The sequence below is a fragment of the Sclerotinia sclerotiorum genome, genomic scaffold (assembly GCF_000146945.2).
Source record: "Sclerotinia sclerotiorum 1980 UF-70 scaffold_3 genomic scaffold, whole genome shotgun sequence".
Classification (NCBI taxonomy): Eukaryota; Fungi; Ascomycota; class Leotiomycetes; order Helotiales; family Sclerotiniaceae; genus Sclerotinia; species Sclerotinia sclerotiorum.
This window is the reverse complement of record NW_001820833.1, coordinates 674,443-697,935: the sequence shown is the minus strand read 5'-3', so window position 1 is coordinate 697,935 and position 23,493 is coordinate 674,443. Positions and strand designations below refer to the sequence as shown.

The 23,493-nt window shown below is 39.9% G+C and overlaps 10 protein-coding genes across 10 annotated transcripts; 4 read left to right on the top strand and 6 right to left on the bottom strand.

Moving 5' to 3' along the window:
- Window positions 1-1,386: 1,386 nt before the first annotated feature.
- On the top strand, window positions 1,387-3,172 carry SS1G_02370 (hypothetical protein; the record flags this gene model as incomplete). The annotated part of the gene is made up of 4 exons (XM_001596104.1): window positions 1,387-1,401; window positions 1,586-1,885; window positions 1,937-2,152; window positions 2,198-3,172. The coding sequence occupies 4 exons, from the start codon at window positions 1,387-1,389 to the stop codon at window positions 3,170-3,172; spliced, it is 1,506 nt and encodes a 501-aa protein (XP_001596154.1).
- A 4,227-nt stretch (window positions 3,173-7,399) lies between these two features.
- On the bottom strand, window positions 7,400-8,576 carry SS1G_02369 (hypothetical protein; the record flags this gene model as incomplete). Its single annotated transcript, XM_001596103.1, has 3 exons — window positions 7,400-7,746; window positions 7,813-8,162; window positions 8,218-8,576. The coding sequence occupies 3 exons, from the start codon at window positions 8,574-8,576 to the stop codon at window positions 7,400-7,402; spliced, it is 1,056 nt and encodes a 351-aa protein (XP_001596153.1).
- A 1,317-nt stretch (window positions 8,577-9,893) lies between these two features.
- Window positions 9,894-10,322, bottom strand: SS1G_02368 (predicted protein; the record flags this gene model as incomplete). The annotated part of the gene is made up of 2 exons (XM_001596102.1): window positions 9,894-10,183; window positions 10,298-10,322. The coding sequence occupies 2 exons, from the start codon at window positions 10,320-10,322 to the stop codon at window positions 9,894-9,896; spliced, it is 315 nt and encodes a 104-aa protein (XP_001596152.1).
- Window positions 10,323-10,424: 102 nt separating this feature from the next.
- On the top strand, window positions 10,425-10,574 carry SS1G_02367 (predicted protein; the record flags this gene model as incomplete). The annotated part of the gene is made up of 1 exon (XM_001596101.1): window positions 10,425-10,574. The coding sequence occupies one exon, from the start codon at window positions 10,425-10,427 to the stop codon at window positions 10,572-10,574; it is 150 nt and encodes a 49-aa protein (XP_001596151.1).
- Window positions 10,575-11,966: 1,392 nt separating this feature from the next.
- SS1G_02366 (predicted protein) lies at window positions 11,967-12,340 on the bottom strand (the record flags this gene model as incomplete). Its single annotated transcript, XM_001596100.1, has 3 exons — window positions 11,967-12,033; window positions 12,099-12,175; window positions 12,251-12,340. The coding sequence occupies 3 exons, from the start codon at window positions 12,338-12,340 to the stop codon at window positions 11,967-11,969; spliced, it is 234 nt and encodes a 77-aa protein (XP_001596150.1).
- A 511-nt stretch (window positions 12,341-12,851) lies between these two features.
- On the bottom strand, window positions 12,852-13,046 carry SS1G_02365 (predicted protein; the record flags this gene model as incomplete). Its single annotated transcript, XM_001596099.1, has 1 exon — window positions 12,852-13,046. One exon carries the CDS (start codon window positions 13,044-13,046, stop codon window positions 12,852-12,854), a length of 195 nt encoding a protein of 64 aa, XP_001596149.1.
- An 873-nt stretch (window positions 13,047-13,919) lies between these two features.
- Window positions 13,920-14,162, top strand: SS1G_02364 (predicted protein; the record flags this gene model as incomplete). The annotated part of the gene is made up of 1 exon (XM_001596098.1): window positions 13,920-14,162. The coding sequence occupies one exon, from the start codon at window positions 13,920-13,922 to the stop codon at window positions 14,160-14,162; it is 243 nt and encodes an 80-aa protein (XP_001596148.1).
- Window positions 14,163-15,064: 902 nt separating this feature from the next.
- SS1G_02363 (hypothetical protein) lies at window positions 15,065-16,169 on the bottom strand (the record flags this gene model as incomplete). Its single annotated transcript, XM_001596097.1, has 3 exons — window positions 15,065-15,753; window positions 15,844-16,089; window positions 16,163-16,169. The coding sequence occupies 3 exons, from the start codon at window positions 16,167-16,169 to the stop codon at window positions 15,065-15,067; spliced, it is 942 nt and encodes a 313-aa protein (XP_001596147.1).
- A 1,016-nt stretch (window positions 16,170-17,185) lies between these two features.
- Window positions 17,186-17,815, bottom strand: SS1G_02362 (predicted protein; the record flags this gene model as incomplete). The annotated part of the gene is made up of 3 exons (XM_001596096.1): window positions 17,186-17,251; window positions 17,367-17,408; window positions 17,750-17,815. 3 exons carry the CDS (start codon window positions 17,813-17,815, stop codon window positions 17,186-17,188), a joined length of 174 nt encoding a protein of 57 aa, XP_001596146.1.
- A 2,898-nt stretch (window positions 17,816-20,713) lies between these two features.
- On the top strand, window positions 20,714-22,405 carry SS1G_02361 (hypothetical protein; the record flags this gene model as incomplete). Its single annotated transcript, XM_001596095.1, has 7 exons — window positions 20,714-20,791; window positions 20,863-20,998; window positions 21,086-21,264; window positions 21,326-21,430; window positions 21,484-21,869; window positions 21,952-22,019; window positions 22,089-22,405. 7 exons carry the CDS (start codon window positions 20,714-20,716, stop codon window positions 22,403-22,405), a joined length of 1,269 nt encoding a protein of 422 aa, XP_001596145.1.
- Between the last annotated feature and the right edge of the window lie 1,088 nt (window positions 22,406-23,493).

Below are 23,493 nucleotides of genomic sequence, written 5' to 3'. Positions count from 1 at the left end.
CCCGTATACTCGTACAGTAACACAGCAGGACGGACCCGTTGAATATATCTTTATTTCTACGTACGGCTCAACGGCAGTAAAACACTAAACCGCCTCCTTGATTTCTTGGGAGCACAGACAGACATATGCATGGCATACCGTATAAGCCGCAAGATTCACGGTCTTGGCATTGGCTAATTTTTGGGCGGAATGAATATTGAACCGATTGTGCTTGATGAATGTGTATATACTATATTGTTATGAGGTATAATTCTTTAGTTGTATTGATTTTGGAGATTATGGGGATTGTAGAGCGGTCGGATATTGCTCCGGTTTAGATGTTATGTGCAGGATTACAGGATTACAGGATTTACAGGAATATGCGGTATAGAGAAGATGGATGAGATGATGAGATGATGAGATGATGAGATGGCAAAGCTGTCGGATTTATATCGGTTTCAAAACTCCTTTTCTCTCATTGGTTATTTGTAAAGATGGTATAAACATGGTATGATGATGATATGTTGGTATGAGCACAAATGAACCTTTTCCACGGATTCCCTAACCTGAATAGCCGATCGGACAAATTGTGATGTAATTAGGATAATCGGTACTTGCATTATTACCTGTGTCTACTAGGTACTAGGTACAATATACAATATACAATATACAATATCTTCATCCTTGGGAATATCTATCAAATTTCTACTCGTATCAAATTTCAATCCTCTTCAATGAATCAACAACAATCGACATGAAACGACCCAAACAACCTGTATCACGATTAATTTCATCTTAATCATCTCCATTTCATCTCCATTTCATCACCATTTCTTCTTCACACTTTACCTATCATGGTTTAGTTACCGCTTCTTCCCATCTGTTACTACCTCAATATCTCGTATTAAGTTCCAATCTCTTATCAAGATTAATCTTTTCATGGTTTAATCCCAACAGGCCCCCTTCAATAATTCAACCGTGCTATCCTTTCCTTCAGTAGTGTTCACTACAAACAAGCTTCAAATGCTCCATCTTTTTATTCCAAGGTTAGGAAACTAACCTTTTCTTGATCTCATCCATCCACTCACTCCCTCTCCCTCCCGCTCTTTCTCGTGTCATCTCTCTTATTTTTACTTTATTTTTTTTTCGCAGGAGCTGTTGAATCATTATTTGTAACATCTCCATACAATCTTCTTGGTGAATCCTAACTTCACTCGTTTGAAGGATCCCCTCCTCAATAAAAAGTAATAATAATCTTCATTTGGCCTCTTCAATTTGATCAATCAATCCATCTTGCTCTCGCATTTTCTCTCGTTCTTGGTTGTTTGAACTTTCTTTTCTTTTCCAAGAGATTGCTTTACAGTACTACTCATCTACTTAATTAATTTTGGAGGAAAATTAGAAATCATGTTATCTTCTATGGTATGTTTTAATGTTTCAATCTTTTGATATCCTCGGTCCCTTGCAGTTTATATCTATCGCTTGAATGAACCAAGGAACACAAAGGCTTCCAGTGCAGTGAACCGTGGAATTCATACATGCATAATCTATTCCATCTATTGTTGTGCAAGTGTAATCGACACAGTACTGACATTCAACTATGTAGATCCCCACTACCATTCTCGCCCTTTGCGCAACTGTTACACTCGCTGTTCAACCGATAGAAATTCAAGGTTCCGACTTTGTAAACTCTGCTACCGGTAATAAATTTCAACTTTTGGGTGTCGCATATCAACCAGGTGGATCTTCAGGATACAATCCTGGAAGTGGTGTTGATCCTCTCAGTGATGGTGCCGTTTGTTTGAGAGATGCGGCTTTGATGCAACAATTGGGTGTTAATGCTATTCGTGTGTACAATGTGGATGGAACTCTTAATCATGATGAATGTGCAAGTATCTTCAACGAGGTGAGTAATTTATGATCTGAGATTTCAACCTCATTCGGCTAATATTTGTAGGTTGGAATTTATATGTTGATTGATGTTAACTCCCCTCTTGTTGGCGAGAGCATCGATCGAAGCGCCCCATGGACTAGTTATGATGTCGGTTATTTGACCAGAATCTTTGCTGTTGTTGAAGCTTTCAAGGATTACCCAAACACTTTACTTTTCTTTGCAGGAAATGAAGTTATTAACGATGATGATACCGGAAAAACTGTTCCTCCATATATGAGAGTAAGTTTCACGAGTCTCTTCTTCATTCCAAACTAACAATCATAGGCTGTAACTCGCGATCTCAAAAATTATATCGCCAAACACTCTTCTCGCTCCATTCCAGTGGGTTACAGTGCTGCAGATGTTCGTGATATTCTCCTTGATACATGGAACTACCTTCAATGTACCACTACCGACGACGATACCGATCCATCAAGAGTCGATCTCTTTGCTCTCAACAGTTACTCATGGTGTGGAGACTCTTCATATACCACTTCCGGTTATGATGTTCTTGTTTCCGATTTCGGCAATTCTAGTGTTCCAGTTTTCTTCTCCGAATATGGTTGCAACGTTCCAGCTCCTCGTGTTTTCACAGAAGTTCCAGTTCTTTACGGTCCATTGATGACTCCAGTTCTTTCTGGAGGTATGGTTTATGAATTCTCACAAGAAACCTCAAATTATGGATTGGTCACTATCAATGATGATGGATCGGCTCAACTTCTTTCCGACTACAACACTCTTCAAAAACAATTCAACACCCTTAACATCACTAGCATTGAAGGAGTCAAGGCACAAAACACCACTACAGTCGCGCCAAAATGTGATTCATCTCTCCTCACCAGTACAACCTTCAACAGAAATTGGACCCTTCCAGCTGTTCCACCAGGAGCTCAAGATGTCATTGATAATGGTATTAAGAACGCTAACAACGGAAAGATTATTTCTGTTTCAGATACAAAAGTAACTCAAAAAGTTACAGATGTTGGAGGAAATACCATTTCCAACCTTGCCATTAAACCATTGTCAAATGATCAAAGTAATACTCCATCAGGCGAAACCACTGGTTCAGACGTCACATCCTCATCCTCATCCGCATCTACATCAGCAACCAAAACTTCATCATCGTCATCATCATCAAAATCTACTAGCACTAGCTCAGCTTCTAGTTCTACCAGTACCAAAACGAGTGGAGCTAGAAAAATCGAAGGAAGTTTGATTGCTTTAGTAGCTATGATGGGAGTTGGATTGGTTCTTATTTAAAAATTTTGATTGCATATATTTCTTCTATATAATTTTAACTCTTGCACATCATATTTATCGTTTTTGGGGGCCATTGTCGCATGCATGTATGAATTTGTATTTTCATTGTACATTTGTGTTGTACATGATTTGATGTGGCTGGTTTCCACTGAGTACTATTAGTCATGATGGATGGGATGGAGGTGGAGGTGAAGTGAAGTGGAAGTGCAGTGGAGATGGAAATGGAGATGGAGATGGGATGATCCCTCGAGGACAGTGACTTTTGCAGAGTAAGAGGGATTTGAAGAGGTTTCTTTTGAGAATATGATATTGAGGAATTTTTGGGGGAGATTTTGGGCGAGAGATTTTGGGAGAGGAATTTTGGGAGAGAGGAATTTTGAGGGCAGAATTTTGGGGAAAAATTATTTGTTCTTTCTTTCTTATAGATGGATTTTTGAAGGGAAGAATGTCTATTCATATAAAGGAGGGACTTGAGGTGGTGGCTTTGAAGATGGTGGTTTTGGAGGATGAGGTTGGGTGAAGAGTTTGAGGTGAACAGTTTAACTGGAGAGTAGAGGGAATTGAGGAGAGAGTGGAAAATAATTCATTAATAATGAATGAATATTATATATTTTATAAGATTATTTTGTCTTATTTTGGTTTGATGTGCTTTCTTGTGTGCTGTCTTGAGTATATCCTTTTATATATTCTTTTATATATTTTTTTGTATATTCTTTTCTATATCTTCTCTTATATATTCTCTTATATCTTCTCTTGTATCTTCTCTTATATCTTATCTTATATCCTCTCTTATATCCTCTCTTATATCTTCTCTTGTATATTCTCTTTTATTTAAATCTTATTACTTATTTATTTATTTACTTTTATTTATAAAGATTATGAAGAGTATAAATTAATAAATTGATTAATTTAATGTTTTAAATCGAACTTGAAGATATAATTAATAATTATATGATTTAATTTAAGTATTAATTATTTACTATATTGAATCAATCTGATCCGATGAATTTGATGAGTATGGATTTGACGAGTATGGATATGAATATTAGTTTTTGAGGAGGGTAGAGGGGTAGAGGGGGAGAGAGGGGTATGGCTACTTTTGTTATTGTTATTGTTATTGCTATTGCTATTATTATTATTGTCAGGGGGATTTGAAAAGAAATTGATTGATTGGTTGAGAGGTGGATCGAGAGGATAGAGAGGGGCATTGTAGGCTTGGGGGGAGCAGATGAAGTAGGCTGTGTGATGTATAAAAGAAAGATGAGGTAGCAAGGTTTGGGGGGTAAAAGAATAGAAGGTGGTGATATAGTGATTGGAAGGTTGATATTTGAGATGTTGATATTTGAGATGTTGATATTTGGGAGGTGGAGTGGGAGGAGTATGGGAATAAAAAGAATAAAAAGAATAAAAAGAATAGATAAGATATAGAAAATGGGGAGGATGAGGGAATAAAAGAAAAAACTTGGATTTGAGTGTGATAAAGGTATGGTGAATATGTTGGTGGGGGAATTGTTTTGGGGCTGAGGATGAAAAAGATTATGTGAATGAGGGGATGATGAAAGGAATAAATGAATGAGTGGAATAAGGGGAAAGGAGAATGAGGGGGTAAAAGGATAAAGAAGATAAAGGAATTATAGATTTCTTAGGGAATGTGTTGGTTATGGAATTTTGAAGGTAGGTTGGTGGATTAATGAAGTGGAGGGGGTGAAAGGGGGGATTTGAAAGGAATGATGATGTGAAGATTTATTTTAATGGTTGGTGGTTTTGTGGGTGAGGGCGGATTATTATTAGGAGAGGGGAGATGGAATGTTGGATTGATGGATGATATAAGTGGCGGGAATAATAAAATAGGGGGATGGAGAGGAATGATGGGGTTGAGGGGATGGAATGAGTTATATATATATAAGGGGATGAAGAAAGAGATAGAAAATGATTTATAAATTACTAAAAAAAAGAATTTATGAGGGAAGAGAATAGGGATGAAAATAGGAATTAGATAGTTGTGGAAGGGGGGTAGGAAGGAGGATAGGGAATTGGGAATGAGGGATGAGAAAGATAGATGGGTGTTTAGATTGGATTAGAGATTTGAGGTGTGGAGCAGAGAGTACCAGATAGGAGTATAATGGGAGAGTATGATAGAGGGGGGATAGAATAGGAGAGTGAGATGGGATAGGGAAGAGAGAAGAGAATGATAGGTATAAGAGATAAAAGAGATGGAATAATTTATATAAGAGAGGAATTTGAAAAATAAAAATAAGTGAATAAAAGAGTATGAAATCTGAATATCTGAGAAACAAATAGAAGTTTAGAAGACGAACTGAGGGTTTTGTGAATAGGTATGTAGGTAGGTAGGTAGAGCTTGAGATAGAAGTAGGATATTAGGGTATAAGATATAAAGAATTAGAATTAGAAAGTAAAAAAGGAGAGAGTAAGAAGTAGAATGAGAAGTAGAATAAGAAGAAGAATGAGAAGTAAATAATATAAAAATAATAATATAAGAAATAAAGTAAAAAAAAAACTTTTAACTTTTATATTTTTTTTATAAAAAAAAACTTATAACTTTGTTAAAAGGAATGACCTCACATAGGGAATAGTGGGAAGCTGATAGGGCAGAACTGAGGTAATATTGATCTAGTAGGTTAATCTCCCTTTTAAGTTCTACAGAAGTGCGAAGCTCTTTGTAAGAGAGCTTCTCAATCTAGTCCTAACAGGACTAGTGCCCTATGTATATATTATATAGGAATTATTCACTTTAACAAACTTTAATTTTTTATAATTATATTAACTCAATGTGACGGAAATCCCTGCTTTCCTCCCACCTTTATTATATAAGAAACCTCAGGTACATTAACCATGTCCACACATGATACGATTACTCGAGATTAGTATGCGATTTAGGGTGACCTGAGGATCAGATCCGGACAAGTACTAGGTATCAATGGTTATCGGTAAAGTAAGATCATTGGAGGAATAAATATGACTTCTTTTTGCCTAGCCATTACGGCTAGGCCATTCATTTGTGTATATATAGAGTAGCTATCCCCATCTACAGGTGCTCTTCACCTGTAGATTCTAAGTTAAATACAATTGCTGGTCTATAAACACCCTTTTGGTCACACACAGACTAGATTGAGAAGCTCTCTTACAGAGAGCTTCGCACTTCTATAGAACTTAAAAGGGAGATTAACCTATTAGACCAATATTACCTCAGTTCTGCCCTATCAGCTTCCTACTATTCCCTGTGTGAGGTCATTTCTTTTAATATATTATATATAAATTCTCACATAATATCTTATCAAATTATTATTGTACTTTTATCAGTGATAATTCTACACTGTTTTTGAGATATTAATATTTTGATAAATGTTACAACGGCTATCTTCTATGCCGCGTCACATGACTAAACCAAGGTAACGTGATTAAAGTCACGTTATGGACCGCTGAGGAACGCTGGCTGTCCAGGACCGCGCAGCGGTCCTGACTAGCCATAGGCATGAAGGTCTATATAATCAAGATGGATTCCCTTTGTATAGAGCTTCGTGCTCAAGATCAATCATTTAGTATACTCTACTATTAGTTACGAATTGCATATCATTATTGTCATTACTTAAGTCCCTGCTTGACGCCTAGTTATAAACCACCTCGAGAGCCTGGAGCACTTCCACGTGATCTAGACGGCAAACCTCGTAACAATAAAGATAAATTTTTTATCTTTATGATTTTTTAAAAGTTTAAACAATAATATCAAGATGTTATAATCTTATATTAATTATTTATTATGTTAAAATGAATGGTTCCTGCGTAGCACGTGCATAGGGCACTAGTCCTATTAGGACTAGATTGAGAAGCTCTCTGTAGGAGAGCTTCGCACTTCCGTAGAACTTAGATAATGAGTGATTTATATAAAAGGCCAATATAGCCTCAGTTCTGCCCTATCAGCTTCCCACTATTCCCTGTGTAAGGTCATTCCTTTTAACAGATAGTACATATATACACATACATCCACATCAATCATCCACCCAAGACGACCAACCATCCATCAAAAAACCATCAAGAACCATAAAAAAACATCCTCATTCATAAGAATAAGAACACAAGAACATAAACACAACATCATACAGCATACAGCATCCACACTAAACATCCTTCCTAAAAACAATCGAATTCAATCGATATACACACGAAATACAAGACAAATACATCATATAATATTACAACCGAACACTCTTAAGCAGAAACACACTGCGAATACCACGGATTCTGCACCACACAAGTACCCTCGGAACAAGATTTTCCCCCGGTACAATTTCCATACAAAGGAACCGAACCCGATCCAGAAGCAGGAGTAGAGGTAGAAGTAGCACTAGGTGTAGTAGAAGTAGTGGAAGTAGTGGACGTAGTAGTAGTGGTAGAAGTAGTAGTTACCGGTTTAGCTGGTACGACCGGTTTGCTGGTTGCGGAAGCAGTGGTGCTTACTGCTTGGTGTGGTGCGCTAGATGTAGATGATGCGGTGGTTGAGCTTCCTGTGGAGAGGGAAACGCTGTAGTCTGAGACGGTGAAGACGGCGTTGGATCCTAGTGGTTTGTTAGTATTATTCATTGATGGAAATCTACAAGGAGACAAAAAAAAAAAATCCATACCAGTAAAAGGTTCAGTTCCAGCTTGCAAAACTTTGAGATATTGACTCTTGGACCAGTTTTCGTTGGTAGCCAAGTAGTTCAAGAAATCCATGAGGTCACCGCTGAAATCGGTGATTTGAGTAGAAGCAACGAAAGAATAAACGGTGGTGTCTCCGTTAGGTCCAGAGTACAAGCTGAATTGATGACCGGCAATGCTAGCGGTAGCAATGGGGGAACCGGTTGAGGAAATTGGTCCGGCTCCTCCGATGGCGGCTAACCAGATCATGATTTCATATTGGTTTGTTCCGTCGGCTGTAGCGGCGGTGAAAAGATCCCAAGATACATCAGCGACGATGGATGATCCGGTGTACCTAATAATACCATTAGGATTATTTCATGAAACAAATAGATAAAATAAGTACATACCCCCATTTCCAAACAGCAGGAATGCTAGAAATGGAAGAAACTTGAACACCAGCGGTAGCAACCGATTGAAGAGCAACATTCGCATATGACTTAACGCTGCTCGATGCACCGGCCCAACTCCAAGATGTGGACCAGGCGATAGTGGTACCACTCAATGAATCAACAGTCGTACATTGGGATCCAGATGATGCTTGATCTTCACCCCAAAGATCTTGGTAAACCGTGTATGCACCAGTGGCAACAGAATCCCATTGACCACAGATTTGAGTCGATCTAGCTTTCAAAGTCTTGTCGGCAACTGGTGCTGCAATTGCTGCAGTAGAGAAAAGGAGTGGAAGCGCGACCTGCGTGAACTTCATTTTGACGATATTTTTAAAAGAATGTGATGGTCTGAAAATGAATGAATGACCGATTGTACAAAAAGAAGATAAGCTTTTAATGATCAAGGAGGATTAAATATTGGAAGGATGGTAAGTTATATATGAATGACATGATGTAAGCCTATAGATTTCATTAGTCCAGAACAAAGCATGCATTTAGCGCCTCCTTTCTACATAGATGAAAATTAGATGAAATAAGATGAGATGAGGGGGAAAATGGGTCGATAAGCGACAAAATATAGTGAACAAATTTGTTTCATTTCACCTAAGACAGTTAGATGCTCCGTGTCATAGAATCATTTCAGGGGTATTTTATGGGGTGCATAACTTTAAAATATTAACGATCCAATGATGAAGCTTGATTTTAACCATGCCCATGGCTAGTGGTGAGAAGTAGAAAGCAAGGCACATCGATGTAGCCATGGACCGTTTCTCATTGACAAACTGTCGTCGCAAGCATTACCATTTGAGAAATTCTCCTTGGCGCAAACTATTCTTCCAGAAGATATTACTCCATCCGAACCATAAGGCGTCGACATCAAGCTACCAAAAATAGGAAATTTATGAAGAACTATTGATTCGCAATGTCGGATTTAACAGGCGAACCACATTTTGTAGTGATTTTTTGGAAACTCCCTTTGAAGAATTTCCACCCAATATGCTGCTTAATGTTCAATACGGGTAGGGTTCCGAAAGGTTTGATCGATGACGGAAATAATTCTTTGTACAGTCCGTCTAGTAAAATGATTCTCCCCGCAAGAACATGTTCCATGCCCCCATGCCATCGAAAGAAGATTTCCGAACCCGATAAAATGATTAGAGCTTGGAGATTAACGAATCTTGTCTTGATGAGATTATGAACAGCAATCAGTTGTTTTCATCAATTACTTGTACAGTTCCAGAACAATAAGGTTCGCGGGGGATGTACGGAGTAAGCCAATCGAATCCATCGCGATGTTGGGTATTGTTGAATCTAAGACTTCGAAGTTCAAGGAAAAATTATCAATAATGCACCAAGACTTAGAAGAAATTGTGTGTATTTTTTTTTCCCGATACACATGAAGCCATATAGGAAATTGACCAAACTATAATTTTCTTTCACTTCACAAGCAGTATGGCGAAATGAATCACATACCTCGAGTAAGTTGTACGCATGTAATAGTCGGCTCTTATAGGTGGTCTGTCGAATAGCTCCAAGTCAGGAAAAGGAAATGTCTCTGGCAATACGAATCTGGCAATAAAAATTTTATTACATCAGCTTGAAAATTCATAGCTGTGTACCAAAAGTAAGATTTTTCAATAACAATTTAGGATTTTGTCGTATTTTATACCACAATCCGGTAAAGGGACAATCCGCTTTCCGGGACATCCGCTTCCTCCGACTAAGAACTGATTGACTATTTGTGAGAGCCGATATGTAATCCTGAGAGACTGGTTTGAGGCATCCGAGTCCAAGGAGGATAACATCCGATTGTCATCTCTGAGATAAACAAATAAGAGTGCCGCAGGAACCAAATTTGAGTAGTACCAGCAACGATTCATGCTGATGCACAGACTGAATTCGCCGTTGTCCAAACCAAGCAAGTCTAGCCGATCGGTAATGTGTCATCACAAGATGATGTAAGGGCACATTAACCCTTAAAGCAGGTCGATAGTCCAATATGTTTTGTGCATTGCGACTTTTGGATAGGGGGTCTTACTAAGGATTCTGGCATTGACCACCATTTTCATCTAATATTTCGCTTGGCCATACCTTCTCTTAATAAAAAGGTGTTGCGTCTCCTCATTCTCACGTACTCCCTCGGAGTATCGAAATGCTGTGGGCAAATGCGAAAATCAGCGATCCTCGGTGTGGGTAAATTCGACAGCGATGGCGCCGAGGAGATGGTGATGGATATTTTTGAAAACACTTTCGTCATCCCAGGAGGAAAAAGTAATTTTGGGCCATTTTTGAAGCAGCCGTATACAACATGGTGAGAAAAATAAGAAGCATTTAATGCTATAAATGAGGGTATTTTGGGAGTTCATTGTTGTTCTAAAATGACCAGAGAGTTGCGATTCATGAAGCGCCAATGATCCCATGCCGAATTTGTATAAATGCGAGGAGGTATTGGTGGAGGTCCATCATTGATCGGAAATGACAGCCAATCCTTCAAAATCCAAGTTTGTAGTAACGTAGCCCAATTTTTCGTGATTTCCGTATGAATGAGAGAATTCAAGGAGGGGGTGTGCTTAAAAAAGCATTTACGATGATTTGCCTCTTCATTTTCTGTATTTCAGATATCCAAATCTCGTGGAATATGTGCTGCCAATCTCCAGATCCCATCTTTCAATTCGTTCGGGAGGTTTGAAAAAGGGTATAAGTGGAACGTCGAGCGCTATTCCCAGAAGACTTAGGAGATTCGACGCTCGAAGTGATGGGTCCCACATCAAGGGAAGGGCATGTCCTAGCTGTAAGGAAGTTAGCTGCTATATTATATGACTATGCCAAGCAATGGATGAATTCAATCGTACCTCAAGATATGCTTCTTCTTATTTTCGAACCTAGATCTGAAGGATTATTTAATTGTCATACCCGATTTGTGATGCCGAAGAGTGGTTGATAGCAGTTGTGGAACTGCAATTTAAATATCGGACATCCATCGAATTTGGTATGTGTTGATGGCAATCAGGCTTGTGAAAGTGTGAGTAGGTATGTATCGACTTTCGATTGATTCCCAACCCCAGACTTTAGGCAGGTTGAACTCTTTCAGAGAGCATCGAGGCCGGTGCCTCGCTAGCATGTGGAGCACCATCTTGAGCATATGATTGTACCTGCAGTATGGTTCAAAATGGGCAATGGAACAAACAAGACGGTGGCAGTTTGCAAGTTCATTGGAGATGCACGCCAAGCTGACAGTTTAGAGTCCGTGCATTAAAATTCGTACTTGTGCGTGTGTCCCTGACTCTAGACCAAATCGGGATTAGCTTATTCCTTTTGAACTTCTACCTGACTTCATTCAACCTTCACTCTCATACAGGACGCTACTTTTCTTTTCTTTTTTTTTTTTTTTTTTTTTTTTTTTGGAGAAATTCATTAACACGATGGAATGTTGGATATCTCTTTATAGACACTCACTCTGTCTGATTTCCTATCTTCTGTCTTCGAGTGCTTCATTCAAACCAGCAGCTTCCATACTCCATCAAATGGGATACAATCTGACTGGCAATCACCAGATATATGACGTCGGCTCAAAGAATTTCTAATTTATTACTTCTTGAACTATCAACCCTCGCCATGAATATGAATTGCACTCCTCTATGCACTTCTCTATGCATTCCTCTATGCACATGCTGCTTTCACACACCGGGTCAGAGACCGAGCAGAACCTAACCATAAATCTCGAGCTTCATGAAGCGTATCTCGGAAATTCCCGGGCCAGAGAATGATTCACTACTGTAGGCCATATTAGCATTGGTCTATTCTGTTGGATTGAGGTGATTGAGGAAATTGGGACTCACGAAGCAGCAGTCTGGATCCTGGGATCACCACGCAAAAAAAGAATTGTTTCTTTCCCAATAATATCCCGTGGAATTCCCTTTGGCCCTCCACTTAGGAACCAATCCAGACCCTCCGTAATCGAACCATTTTACCGTTCAGCACGCAAACATACTTCTGCTTGTGTCGAGGGTGATGACATTCTTGCCTCCTGCAAAAGAACTGCGATTCTGTCATCCGGATCTTCTGTCGAAAATAATCCCATCTTCGGGCACGGAAGTAATCAATTCTATGATGGAGTTTTATAATAATGCAGTGAATCGGAAGTCTATAGGACTTCGCTTGCAGAAGTAGTCGTCAAGGCTATGAAGGTAGAATTTCGATACCTTCTGGAGAGTCTCCCTAGTAAGGTCCCATGGGTCGCAAAGCGATAATAGTTTATGAAATGTTTGAATATGCCGGTCATTGTCTTCCCAATTTCCGTCATCAAACTTGCGGCGAACTGGTTCCCATCCTTCCTCATTTCCTTTAGCCTGTCAGATAGTGAGCATATCCTTATGCCAATTGCAGCTGCGTTTCCTTCGTGTAAAGCTTCCCAAAAATTAGTGTTACTGTTACAGCCAAATACGCCCAATGGGCATTTACAATCATCATGAAAATGGCGGTAAATCCGAGGCTCGACCTTATATTCTCCAACAGACGTTGGGGTGATGATGTGAAGCTGATTTTATAGTATTTAAGAGCAATATTCCGCGACAGGACGCTAACATGTAAAGTTATGGGAACAATTTGCGTTGCGATGGACTTAGGGCCTTCAGTTGGACTTGATCTACATCTAAAGCCCAGATGTCTAGGGTTCTTGCGTCATCGCTTGCGACGATTTCCGATATCTCAATCCAGAGCTCCGTTGGCAACTTCTTGCGATATATGGATGCGCCTCGTGCAATGCTATGGAAATCACTATTGTCCATCTTGTTATCAGTATCGTTGACTGGCATACTTCTGCTGACGGCAGGTGATGGTATGTGCAAAGACAATCCAGTTATTGACAGAATCATCCCATCCTCAAGCAGGCAGGATTCGTCACCGTCACTTTTTTATTTTACCTTTCACTCCGTTAAATTTGTGATGAGCTCATTGATCTTAGCATTATCAGATCACTTCGAGCCACCTTCCTGAAAACTATCTTCTTTTGGATAAAAGCTGAGTATGTCTCCACTGCATCAGCTCCATCACCATTTGAAAGACGAGAGTCGAAAAGAGCCATGGCTGAATGAAGGCTGGTGGGTAGAAGTGAAGTTCTGTGTTTTTGAGCTCGGAGTGAGATTTCTTCTTTATTCTCTGCATTAGATATTGGTGGATGGTGTTCTGACAAATTCTTACTAGACTTTAGCTTTACTCCCAAGCCTCTTGGTTTCCATAAGTGTCAAAGGCAAAAGACTTTGTTTATGGCCAAATAAATCACATTTATCTAATTATACCTAACAATCTTGGCACTCAAGTTGGTCTCTCTGGGTATCTCAATCAATTCACACCTTCAGCCACACTTCTCAAAATTCATCCACCTGTTCCGCCATCCAGCTTCGTTTCTCAAAGTTGCATAACATTAAATTGCCTCAAGATGACTGGCAAAGCTGATCTTAATCAAACAAAGTTGTACAGCACAGCCTGGATCTTCTTTCGACATCCCTTGTCATTGTGCTCCTCACCGCACCCAGGATAACTCCGAAAAATCTGATTCTGCTCACATCACTACCAGCTTCCCATTAGCAATTTCTCAAATTCGTCAGCTTACGTCTCGTCTAGACTTCCCGCAGATATCATGCCTTTCTTGTAAATTCCGCATGCGCCAAATGAAGAAGAGCAGTAACCTCGTCAGTCTCATAAAGACAGAGATTAAGCCACGCTGTGAGGTTGTTACCAGAAATGAAGAATCATCTTTTTTAAGGTTTGCTGAACTTCCTAGAGAGCTTCGTCTCCAAATTTGGGAAGAGTACTTAGCGAATGCTCCTCCGAGGGATATTCTAGTCTGGCGTGTTAAGAATCCCAAGATCCATTGGTCCACCACTCGTGACATCAACATCTAGGATCACAAAAGTAATCGTGTCTAGTATTTCTCTCTCAAGAGTGGACTAGAACGTCATTATGATTTTAAGTGGATCTGTCCACAACCGGACATTTTTTACATTAACTCAGAAGCTCGACAAGTGAGTGTGAAAGCATACACTATCCACACAGCAGAGCTTGAATGGCAACATCTATTCCAGGAAAAGCTGGGACACGAGCTCGGAGATTGGCTCCGCCACCATCTATCGTCATATCAATGGTATGGATCATATCATGCTCATGTAAGACTTCTCAAATGGACACGATACCGCCTGGCACGAAAATGAGCATTAACTCGAGGAAAGTATCGCGTCTAGTGCTTTTCTCTACGACTTGGATCCAATCAGCCTATTCTTCCACGTGAAACACTTTTCATGCCAGTATCGGATTCTTCTTTGTTCGAAAAAAAGTGGGGGAAATAACAATATTGAAGTACCGGAACTTCGACAGCAGTTGCACCATCAGCCAATATACCACCTGCTAGCAGAACCATCGACCATTCACACTCATTCTACATCAAAGAAATCACTACCTACCACCACGCAGAAAGTCTCCTCGAAGTATTTTAATTATTATTTTAATTATTCTTTTAATCATTCTTTTAATCATTCTTTTAATTCAAACAACGACTTGTTGCTTCTAGGGAAAACCTACTCAGGGAAAAGAGGTTGCAAACATATAACTTGAAATGTCATTGGATGAACACTAGCTAATCCTAGCCAGCAGCATTCTCTAAGCCTAGCTATAACCCACTCGTCATCTCATACTCGGCCTTTTCCTAACAGCGCCAACTCTAATCCGAATTTTGTCAAAGCCAATCGCCGCACCCGAGATTAAGATATCTCGGAGATGTTCAAATTTAGAGTGCTGGAACCTTAGACATTCAAACATCCTCTAAATCTTCATAAAAAGTGCCCCTCTTTGTAAACACCAAGCTTGGCCCATCATGATCCGAGACAATTCCATCATACAACTGGAACTCATCTGTCTTTGACCGTGCCTTATCCATGGCATGGGACCGTCCACCTCCAAGCATTCCAGCCTCCCCCGATGCCTGTGCAAAGTCAAAGTACCATAACGTCTTGGCAATGACAAGACTCGTTTCCAGATATGCCATGCCTTTGCCGAGACACATGGCGTCGCCGGTGCCAAAGGGCACAAAGGCAAGGCGTAAAGTTTCGCTATTCACCTCGTCAAGCCAGCGCTCCGGCTGGAAGGTGAAAGGATTTGGGAAGTAGGTAGGGTTGTGCATTATACAGTAAGTATTGACGACAACCATGGTGCCAGGGGGAATGACATGACTATCAACAACGAAGGGCTCATTTTGGGTGCCGACGGAGGGTAGAATCTCTTCCTCGCGCCAAGGCATTGAGGTGGTGGGCACGGAGAGACGTAGGGATTCATCGATGACAGCGCGGAGGTAGGTGCAGCCAGCCAAAAGTGGGCCCCTTTTAATGGACTCGGCATTAGGGAAAGTGGCCCGAATCTCGTGAGCTAACCGCGCATAGGCGGCTGGATGGCGTGATAGGTAAAAGAGAACGGCTGTGAGGACGCCGGCAGTGGTCATTCCACCTGTGACGGTGATGTGAGAAATTATAGCTCTTCCACCAAGAAAGAGATTAAAATTGCTGCAGATGGGGAAAGAAGAAATCTGCGACTAACCTGCTGGTACGAGGAATGTTGCCTCTCCCCAAAGCTCCTTCGTATTCTCTAGGGTAGGTAGCTGCACACTACTATTCTTGGCCTCGGTGGATGCAACAGAGTAGAAATCATGCTTAGCGTCCCTAGGTAAGGCGACACGGTTATTTATGATCCGCATGAGCAGCGCCCGGAACGCGTCAAACTTGGCATTATTCCACCAGACGACCAATTTGGGTAGACCAATGATTGAGAGAGTGGGCCATGCGACTATTAGAGGAGAGCATAGTTAGAAACGCAGGCAACGATGGGGTTTGGGGAAGATGAACAATTATAGACGCACCAAACATATTGGCCAGCGCCATTCGGCCCATGATAGCGCGTGGCAGGAACCGGTTATCGTCCTTGACCTGCGTCTCAAGCGCATGGCCAAAAGCCAGCAGGCCCGATATATCAGTCGCCAGACGCTCGCACTGAGGCGTCATGTTCAAAGGTTTCCCGGTCCCGGCGTTCGCTAAAAGCTGGCGAAGAAAGACGTTTGTCTCGACGTGCATCGTGGGCTCGAAGTCCTGCAGAGCTCTCTCCGAGAGCAGGCGTCCATAAATCTTACGTTTCTGTCGTCGGCGTTGCTTATCTATTGTACTAAGCAAGTTCTCCTGGCCCTCGAGGGACGAGTAGCGATAAGCTCGCGCTTTATTGATTCGCGGATTCAAGTATATGTCGTGGAGGGCTTCAACAGTGTTAAAGACAAGGCGCTTAGGGCCCTGTCTGTATACCGGCCCGTATCGTTGCAGGTCCGAGAGGGTCTGTAAGTGTAGTCGTCGCCGAATGGCATGGTATCCTGCGTATCCATCTGTAAAGCGAGCTATCAAAGGGCCCGGGAAACGCCTCAAGGGATCAAAGGCGAGATAGTATATCAAAATGCTGAGGATCAGGGACAGCGAAGTGACCATAGCATAGGTGGCCAAAGGTATGGCTAAGCCGTGAAACCACATGCTTACTCACAGCACTTGGAATGATTCAGAATAGTAGCTGTCAAAGGTAAATTTCAAGGCCAAATAAGATAGCAGAGAATGGTAACTGTGCTTAATGATCGATCTGCTGTAGTTAGAAAAGTAAAGTTTGAGGAACAGGTACTATCAAGACCACTAGTCGGCCTTATTGGGCTCCGAATACCGTGAGAAGATGGTTCTCGGAGGGTATGGATCTGGCTATAAACCGCTTTCCCCTGTGTGTTTAATAAACACTCAAGGGAAGGTGCAAAGGGGAGTCGCATGGTAGGTGTGTTAAAACAAGAGAAACTTTGCCAGGTTCCATGGTAGCGTATTACATAATTCAGGAACACTTAGCTAGACAACCTATTCTGCTAATCTTTGTTTTTGCAATGTTCTTCTGGGGCACATTGCTTTCCCAGATTGGGGGCATTCTTTTTCTACTCGGCTCTTTCTGTCAGCAAGCTCGGAACCAGATTGGACAGGGGGGCTTGCTTCCCAAAGCTGGCAGAGCTCATGGCGTGTGCTAATAATAGCCGATTGTCAATTGCTTACCGAAGTCTGCGAGTATCGCTTATATAGTCTTATTGCCGAGACCTATAACGGTCAAACTCAACTGTATTTAAAATTATGATGTAAAAATAATAATTTTATTTATTCATTATTTATTTATCGATAACAAAAATAATACTTTTATTAATTAAAAATATAGATTCTTTTAAAAACATTGTTTTATTATATTAATTTATAAATTTTAATATAATATTTCATTATATTTAAAAAGTATTAAAATATAAATTAAATAATCATGCCCCTGATTATATAACTTGGATAATTTTAATATAAGTCTCGGTATTTGCTATATTATAATTCTCCTGTTTTTATACGGCCAATGACAATGGTGTGTGTATGTGCACAGAATCTCAGAAATTACCCACATCTGCCCGTACGACCTTGGCTGCGTCAGAATCAACTGGCTCACGTAATACCAATGAAGCGTGCATATATTTACACATACAGCCTTACTGTGCCAGGATCTTCGATGTAAGATCTTATGTGCATACTCGATCTGTGCCGTGCCAGAATTTCTGGCATGCATGCGGTGAAACCAATAAATATGCGCATGTAGAAATCTGACATATGCAGCCTCTGCTGTGCCAGAGTTCACCGGCTCTAGTGAAACCAATGAATATTTAATGCTGGATATGCATACAGCCGTGTAGCCGGTTCTAGTAAAGCATATGATTTCTCGCCTGTACCATCTTTGCTGTACCAGCATTTTATCTATACACTCTTCTTACTGCACCCCCCTCGCTTCGGTAAAGCTAGTGAACATTATTGTATGCGTATACCGCATCTCATCGAGTATGCAGGCAGAATTCCCAATAAATATTGCGTGGGTGGATGCGTAGACGTTATCTTATCTGTGTAGTCATAATTCTAGCTTTGGTAAAGCTAGTATCTAGTATACGGCATCATAAGCAGCCTCTGCTGTGTCAGATTTTCTCGTAGTAAAGTCTTTTATACGGCTCTATAATGATTTATAAAACATTTGTCTTGCTAGCTCTTGTAAACTTTATAAAGACAATAAAAATCTTTTTTTAAAGTATTTAGAAATGTATTCTTTTTTTATTTGTTATAATTATAAAAAAACAATTTTACTCTCAAAAGTAAAATTAAAAAATAATTATTACTAAAGAATTATTTTATATATAAACTTTATATGATTAAAATTTCATTAAAATTAATAATAAACTTTATAATTATTTGAAAATTAAAAAAAAAAACTATTTAAAAGTATTTCATTTTAGTATTATTTATTAAAATTATCAAGATTTAATATAAAACTTATTTTAAATAAACTTTTATATATAAAAAATTAAATTCACTAACTTTATCATTGTATCAACTGCTCAAAAAGAAATAAGATTAAATAATAATTTATTCGCTAACACACTTATCACTGTGATGGATATGTCCCTAGGTAGTATGATAATATTCTACAAAGAAGGAGAAAAGGTGTTAGGACGAGCATCAACTATGTAGGATGTGGAAGCAGAAACGTCCATATAGGCTAACTAGAACGGGTTGAAACCGTGACAATACTATATATAGCTTAGTAGATACTAAGAGAAGGAGGAACCCTAACTTCGTTACACTGCATCCCCTTTCAGAAGCACTTTGTACCGAAACAAACAATAAACTCTCTATGATTTATTACTATATACCAGATGACTTTCTTCGACACTCGTATAATTAATCTAGTTAAAACCCTATCCTAGGATAATCTTATCATGTTAGTAATAATGCAAGGCAAATCTTACTACCGTTTAACCAGCGCCCTCGGTTAGTCAGATCAAGCTAGGGCCTAGAACAGAACTTATTACTATATTTAACCTTTTATAACAAATGAGATTTACTAACTTTATTGTTATTTTAATTACTCAAAATGAAATAAGATTAAATAATAATTGTGACCAAAAGGGTGTTTATAGACCAGCAATTGTATTTAACTTAGAATCTACAGGTGAAGAGCACCTGTAGATGGGGATAGCTACTCTATATATACACAAATGAATGGCCTAGCCGTAATGGCTAGGCAAAAAGAAGTCATATTTATTCCTCCAATGATCTTACTTTACCGATAACCATTGATACCTAGTACTTGTCCGGATCTGATCCTCAGGTCACCTAAATCGCATACTAATCTCGAGTAATCGTATCATGTGTGGACATGGTTAATGTACCTGAGGTTTCTTATATAATAAGGGTGGGAGGAAAGCAGGGATTTCCGTCACAATAATCTAATTATTAATATATTATATTAATTACTCAAAATGAATAAAATTAAATAACATGTTAAAAGGAATGACCTCACACAGGGAATAGTGGGAAGCTGATAGGGCAGAACTGAGGTAATATTGGTCTAGTAGGTTAATCTCTCTTCTAAGTTCTACGGAAGTGCGAAGCTCTCTGTAAGAGAGCTTCTCAATCTAGTCCTAACAGGACTAGTGCCCTGCGCACATGCTACGCAGGAACCATTCACTTTAACATAACAATCTAATTATTAATATATTATATATAGTTTAAAAAAATTATATTATATAATCTTATACTAAAATAAATAATATTTATTATCTTTTATAATATAAGATTATATAATGTAACTTTGTTTTAATTTGTTTTATATAACAGTTGGATTTTATTTAATTATTTTAATATTTTGTTAAAATGAATGGTTCCTGCGTAGCACGTGCACAGGGCACTAGTCCTGTTAGGACTAGATTGAGAAGCTCTCTTACAGAGAGCTTCGCACTTCCGTAGAACTTAGAAGAGAGATTAACCTACTAGACCAATATTACCTCAGTTCTGCCCTATCAGCTTCCCACTATTCCCTGTGTGAGGTCATTCCTTTTAACATATTTTAATATTTTATTTTATTATCATTGATTTTTTTAAAAAATATAATGTTAAATTAAAAAAGTTGTAAAATTAAAACCAATATATTACAACAAATAATATATTTCTTACCAAGGTAATATATATTGCCTCGAAAAAAGACATTTCATTTACAGAATTGTTGCCCCAATACTTTATCTACCCTTAGAAACACCGTCCTGTAGCCAACACGTGCTTATAGGGGTACAAACCATCAAGACATGCAACAGCTTGATACGACCCAAGGCTGAACTGGTAGTCTTTCCGTCAGTATTTCTCTTCCCCTTTCATTCTTCCCTACAATTATAATCAGGATGGCTTCCTCTTCCACTTTGTCAAATTGTTCTCCAAAGCATCCCTCGAGAAGTAGAAATTTGACCACCCTCTCAATCTCCTTAGCTTCTGGCTCCATTCTTGATTGAAATATCTATCAATAGACAGACGGCATCGCCACGAGAAGAAACATGCCTACTATCATTTTCGTTTTGACCATGCTGGCGAGCATAGTATCGGGTCAACTTCAAAATCTTCCTAAGTGCGGGGTTCGTAACAATCAGCACGAGATCCAGAAAAGAATTACCTGTAACCAATGCTGATATGCTCGGCTTTATAGATGGATTGCCTCACCAGTGCCGTCCTAAACTCGACTTGTGCTCCGACTGACACGCCGTGTATTTGCGCCGACAAGGCTCTCCAGGTCCAGGCGCATCAGTGTGTTCTCTCTTTCTGCACTGTACGAGAGCAATTGGGTGAGAATACCAACCCCTTCCCCCATTGAATCTCCATCGTCTACAGCGACCATTGCGTGCATTGTCTCTAATGTATTGGCTTGGTAGCTACGCTTAACATCACCAATGCCGAGTGCGGCATCTTTTCGGGCCATGACCACTCATGGTTTCCGCCGCTGATGTTTTTCGTCATCTTTGCTGGAATCATCTTCGTCTTGAGATTAGTTTCCAGAGTTGTATGCCACACGAAATTCTGGTGGGATGACTTCGTCAATCTCCTTGCCATGGTAAATTCCCTCCTTGAACGTGCACGATTTCATTTAGAGTTCCAAACTCATCAGTTTCTAGCTTGGCTGTGTTGCATACTCTACCGCTTCCATTGTGACCGGCAACCTAGGCCTCGGCACCGAGATTTGGGCGGTACCCCAAGAGAATATCACGACTCTTCTCAAAGTAGGTTCGCATTCTTTTCGCACCTGCGTGCCGCTTATTCTAATAGAATCTAGCTCTCATATGTCGAGTTCCTGCTTTACAATTGGTGTGAGGTCACCCTACGCACATCTGTCCTACTCTTTTACATCCGCGTCTTCACCGTGGGGACAGGCCCTCGCCGCATCTTCTTGATCACACTCATTGTGAGCAACACTCTGAGCGTGGGCTTCGCCCTCTTTAACATTTTCCAATGTACGCCCATCAGTTACTTCTGGCTACGATGGGATGAAGAGCATAAGGGCCATTGCATTCCTGCCAACAAGGTCACACTTTCGGGTGGTATAATTGACTTATTTTGGACTGTTCTGATCATTGTTATTCCCTTGCCATATATTCTGCGACTCAAGCTAGCAGCCTACAAGAAGTTCGCAGCCACTACTATGTTTGCTTTGGGAATATCGTATGTATTCAAAACAACCACAATAACCCATGAGCACAGTCGCAAGTTATTTAATAGTTAGCAAACGCTGACCGTGTTATAGTACCATTGTCATCATGTGTTACCGGTTCAAGACCTTGAAAGCTTACGACGTCGGTGAGAACCCAACTAGTGAGTTGCCCATCTCCTATATAAATATCGTGTTTACTCTCCTGAACAACTATTTAATCCCCTAAATAGTGGATGGCATCGGTGTGACGCTCTGGTCGGCGATCGAACTTGATGTTGCTCTTATTTGCGCCTGCTTGCCGAGCATTTACCCTCTCTTCGTACGCTTGATCCATCGCGGCCAGCCGCCACCAGAGAAGCCCGCTCCAAGCTCGTCCCTGATCACGATAGGCGGAACTGGTGGCAAGGCCTTGGGGAGATCCAAGAGAAAGCGTGGTCTGTGGTCCTATCCCGGCATGACAGGATTGACAAACACGCATGATGATGATAGAAGCACGAAAGAGCCTAATAGAGAATACATAGAATTGGAAGAGGCACAGACTCACTGATCCCGAGGATAGCCTCGTGGGATATATCAGGTTGTGTTACAATGGGGAATCACACGAGATTATCTTGGTAGACCGCTGGAAAGAATATGAACATACCGAAAAGGGTTGAGAGATAGAGATGCGAGTTATTGAATGGCGAGTGATTACATGCAATGATTAGTACTTAGGCATATCTATAGCAAGCATGTTATAACTTCAAATTTTAAGTGGTTGAAATGATTATGGTGATGTCCACGCGGATAGGTGCGAATACTGACTTACTAACCGCTTATTCAGCGAAACCTACCGAGAAGTCGCGACATATGTGTTACGAGGTTTGCCGTCTAGATCACGTGGAAGTGCTCTAGGCTCTCGAGGTAGTTTATAACTAGGCGTCAAGCAGGGACTTAAAGTAATGACAATGATGATATGCAATTCGTAACTAAAAGTAGAGTATACTAAATGATTGGTCTTGAGCACGAAGCTCTATACAAAGGAAATCCATCTTGATTATATAGTCCTTCATGCTTCTATGATTACTGGTGATCCTTCATGATCACCAGTGATCACCTATATCGTGATCCTTAGTGATCCTTAATGATCACCAGTGATCACCTATACCGTGATCCTTAATGATCACTACTGATCATTTGTGATCACGTGTCTTGGTAGCCCGTCGTAACAATATGCCGCCGATTCCCGCAGGTATGACGTCTTTTTGGGCCAATCTAGGACATAATTTCCCACCTCTACTGTAGTATCGTATATTGGATATTGGATATCATATATAAATCATTAATATATTGTATATTTTTATATATTAATAAGATTAATTTTGTTTTGAATTTGAATTAATTATATTATTTATATAAACAAAATATTCAATTTATAATAATTTTTAATAATATAATATAATATTTTTACTATATAATAATCAATCGTTATAAAACACAGTAGAAATTTATAATACTATGGTAGAAGTGGGGAATCATATCCTAGATTAGCACTATAGCAGGGCCCTGCTAACTACATGACGTCAATGCCCTTGCATATGATAGAAAGCTAATACAAGGCTCAATGTATCCTAGACATCTAGTTGACGGCTCGTC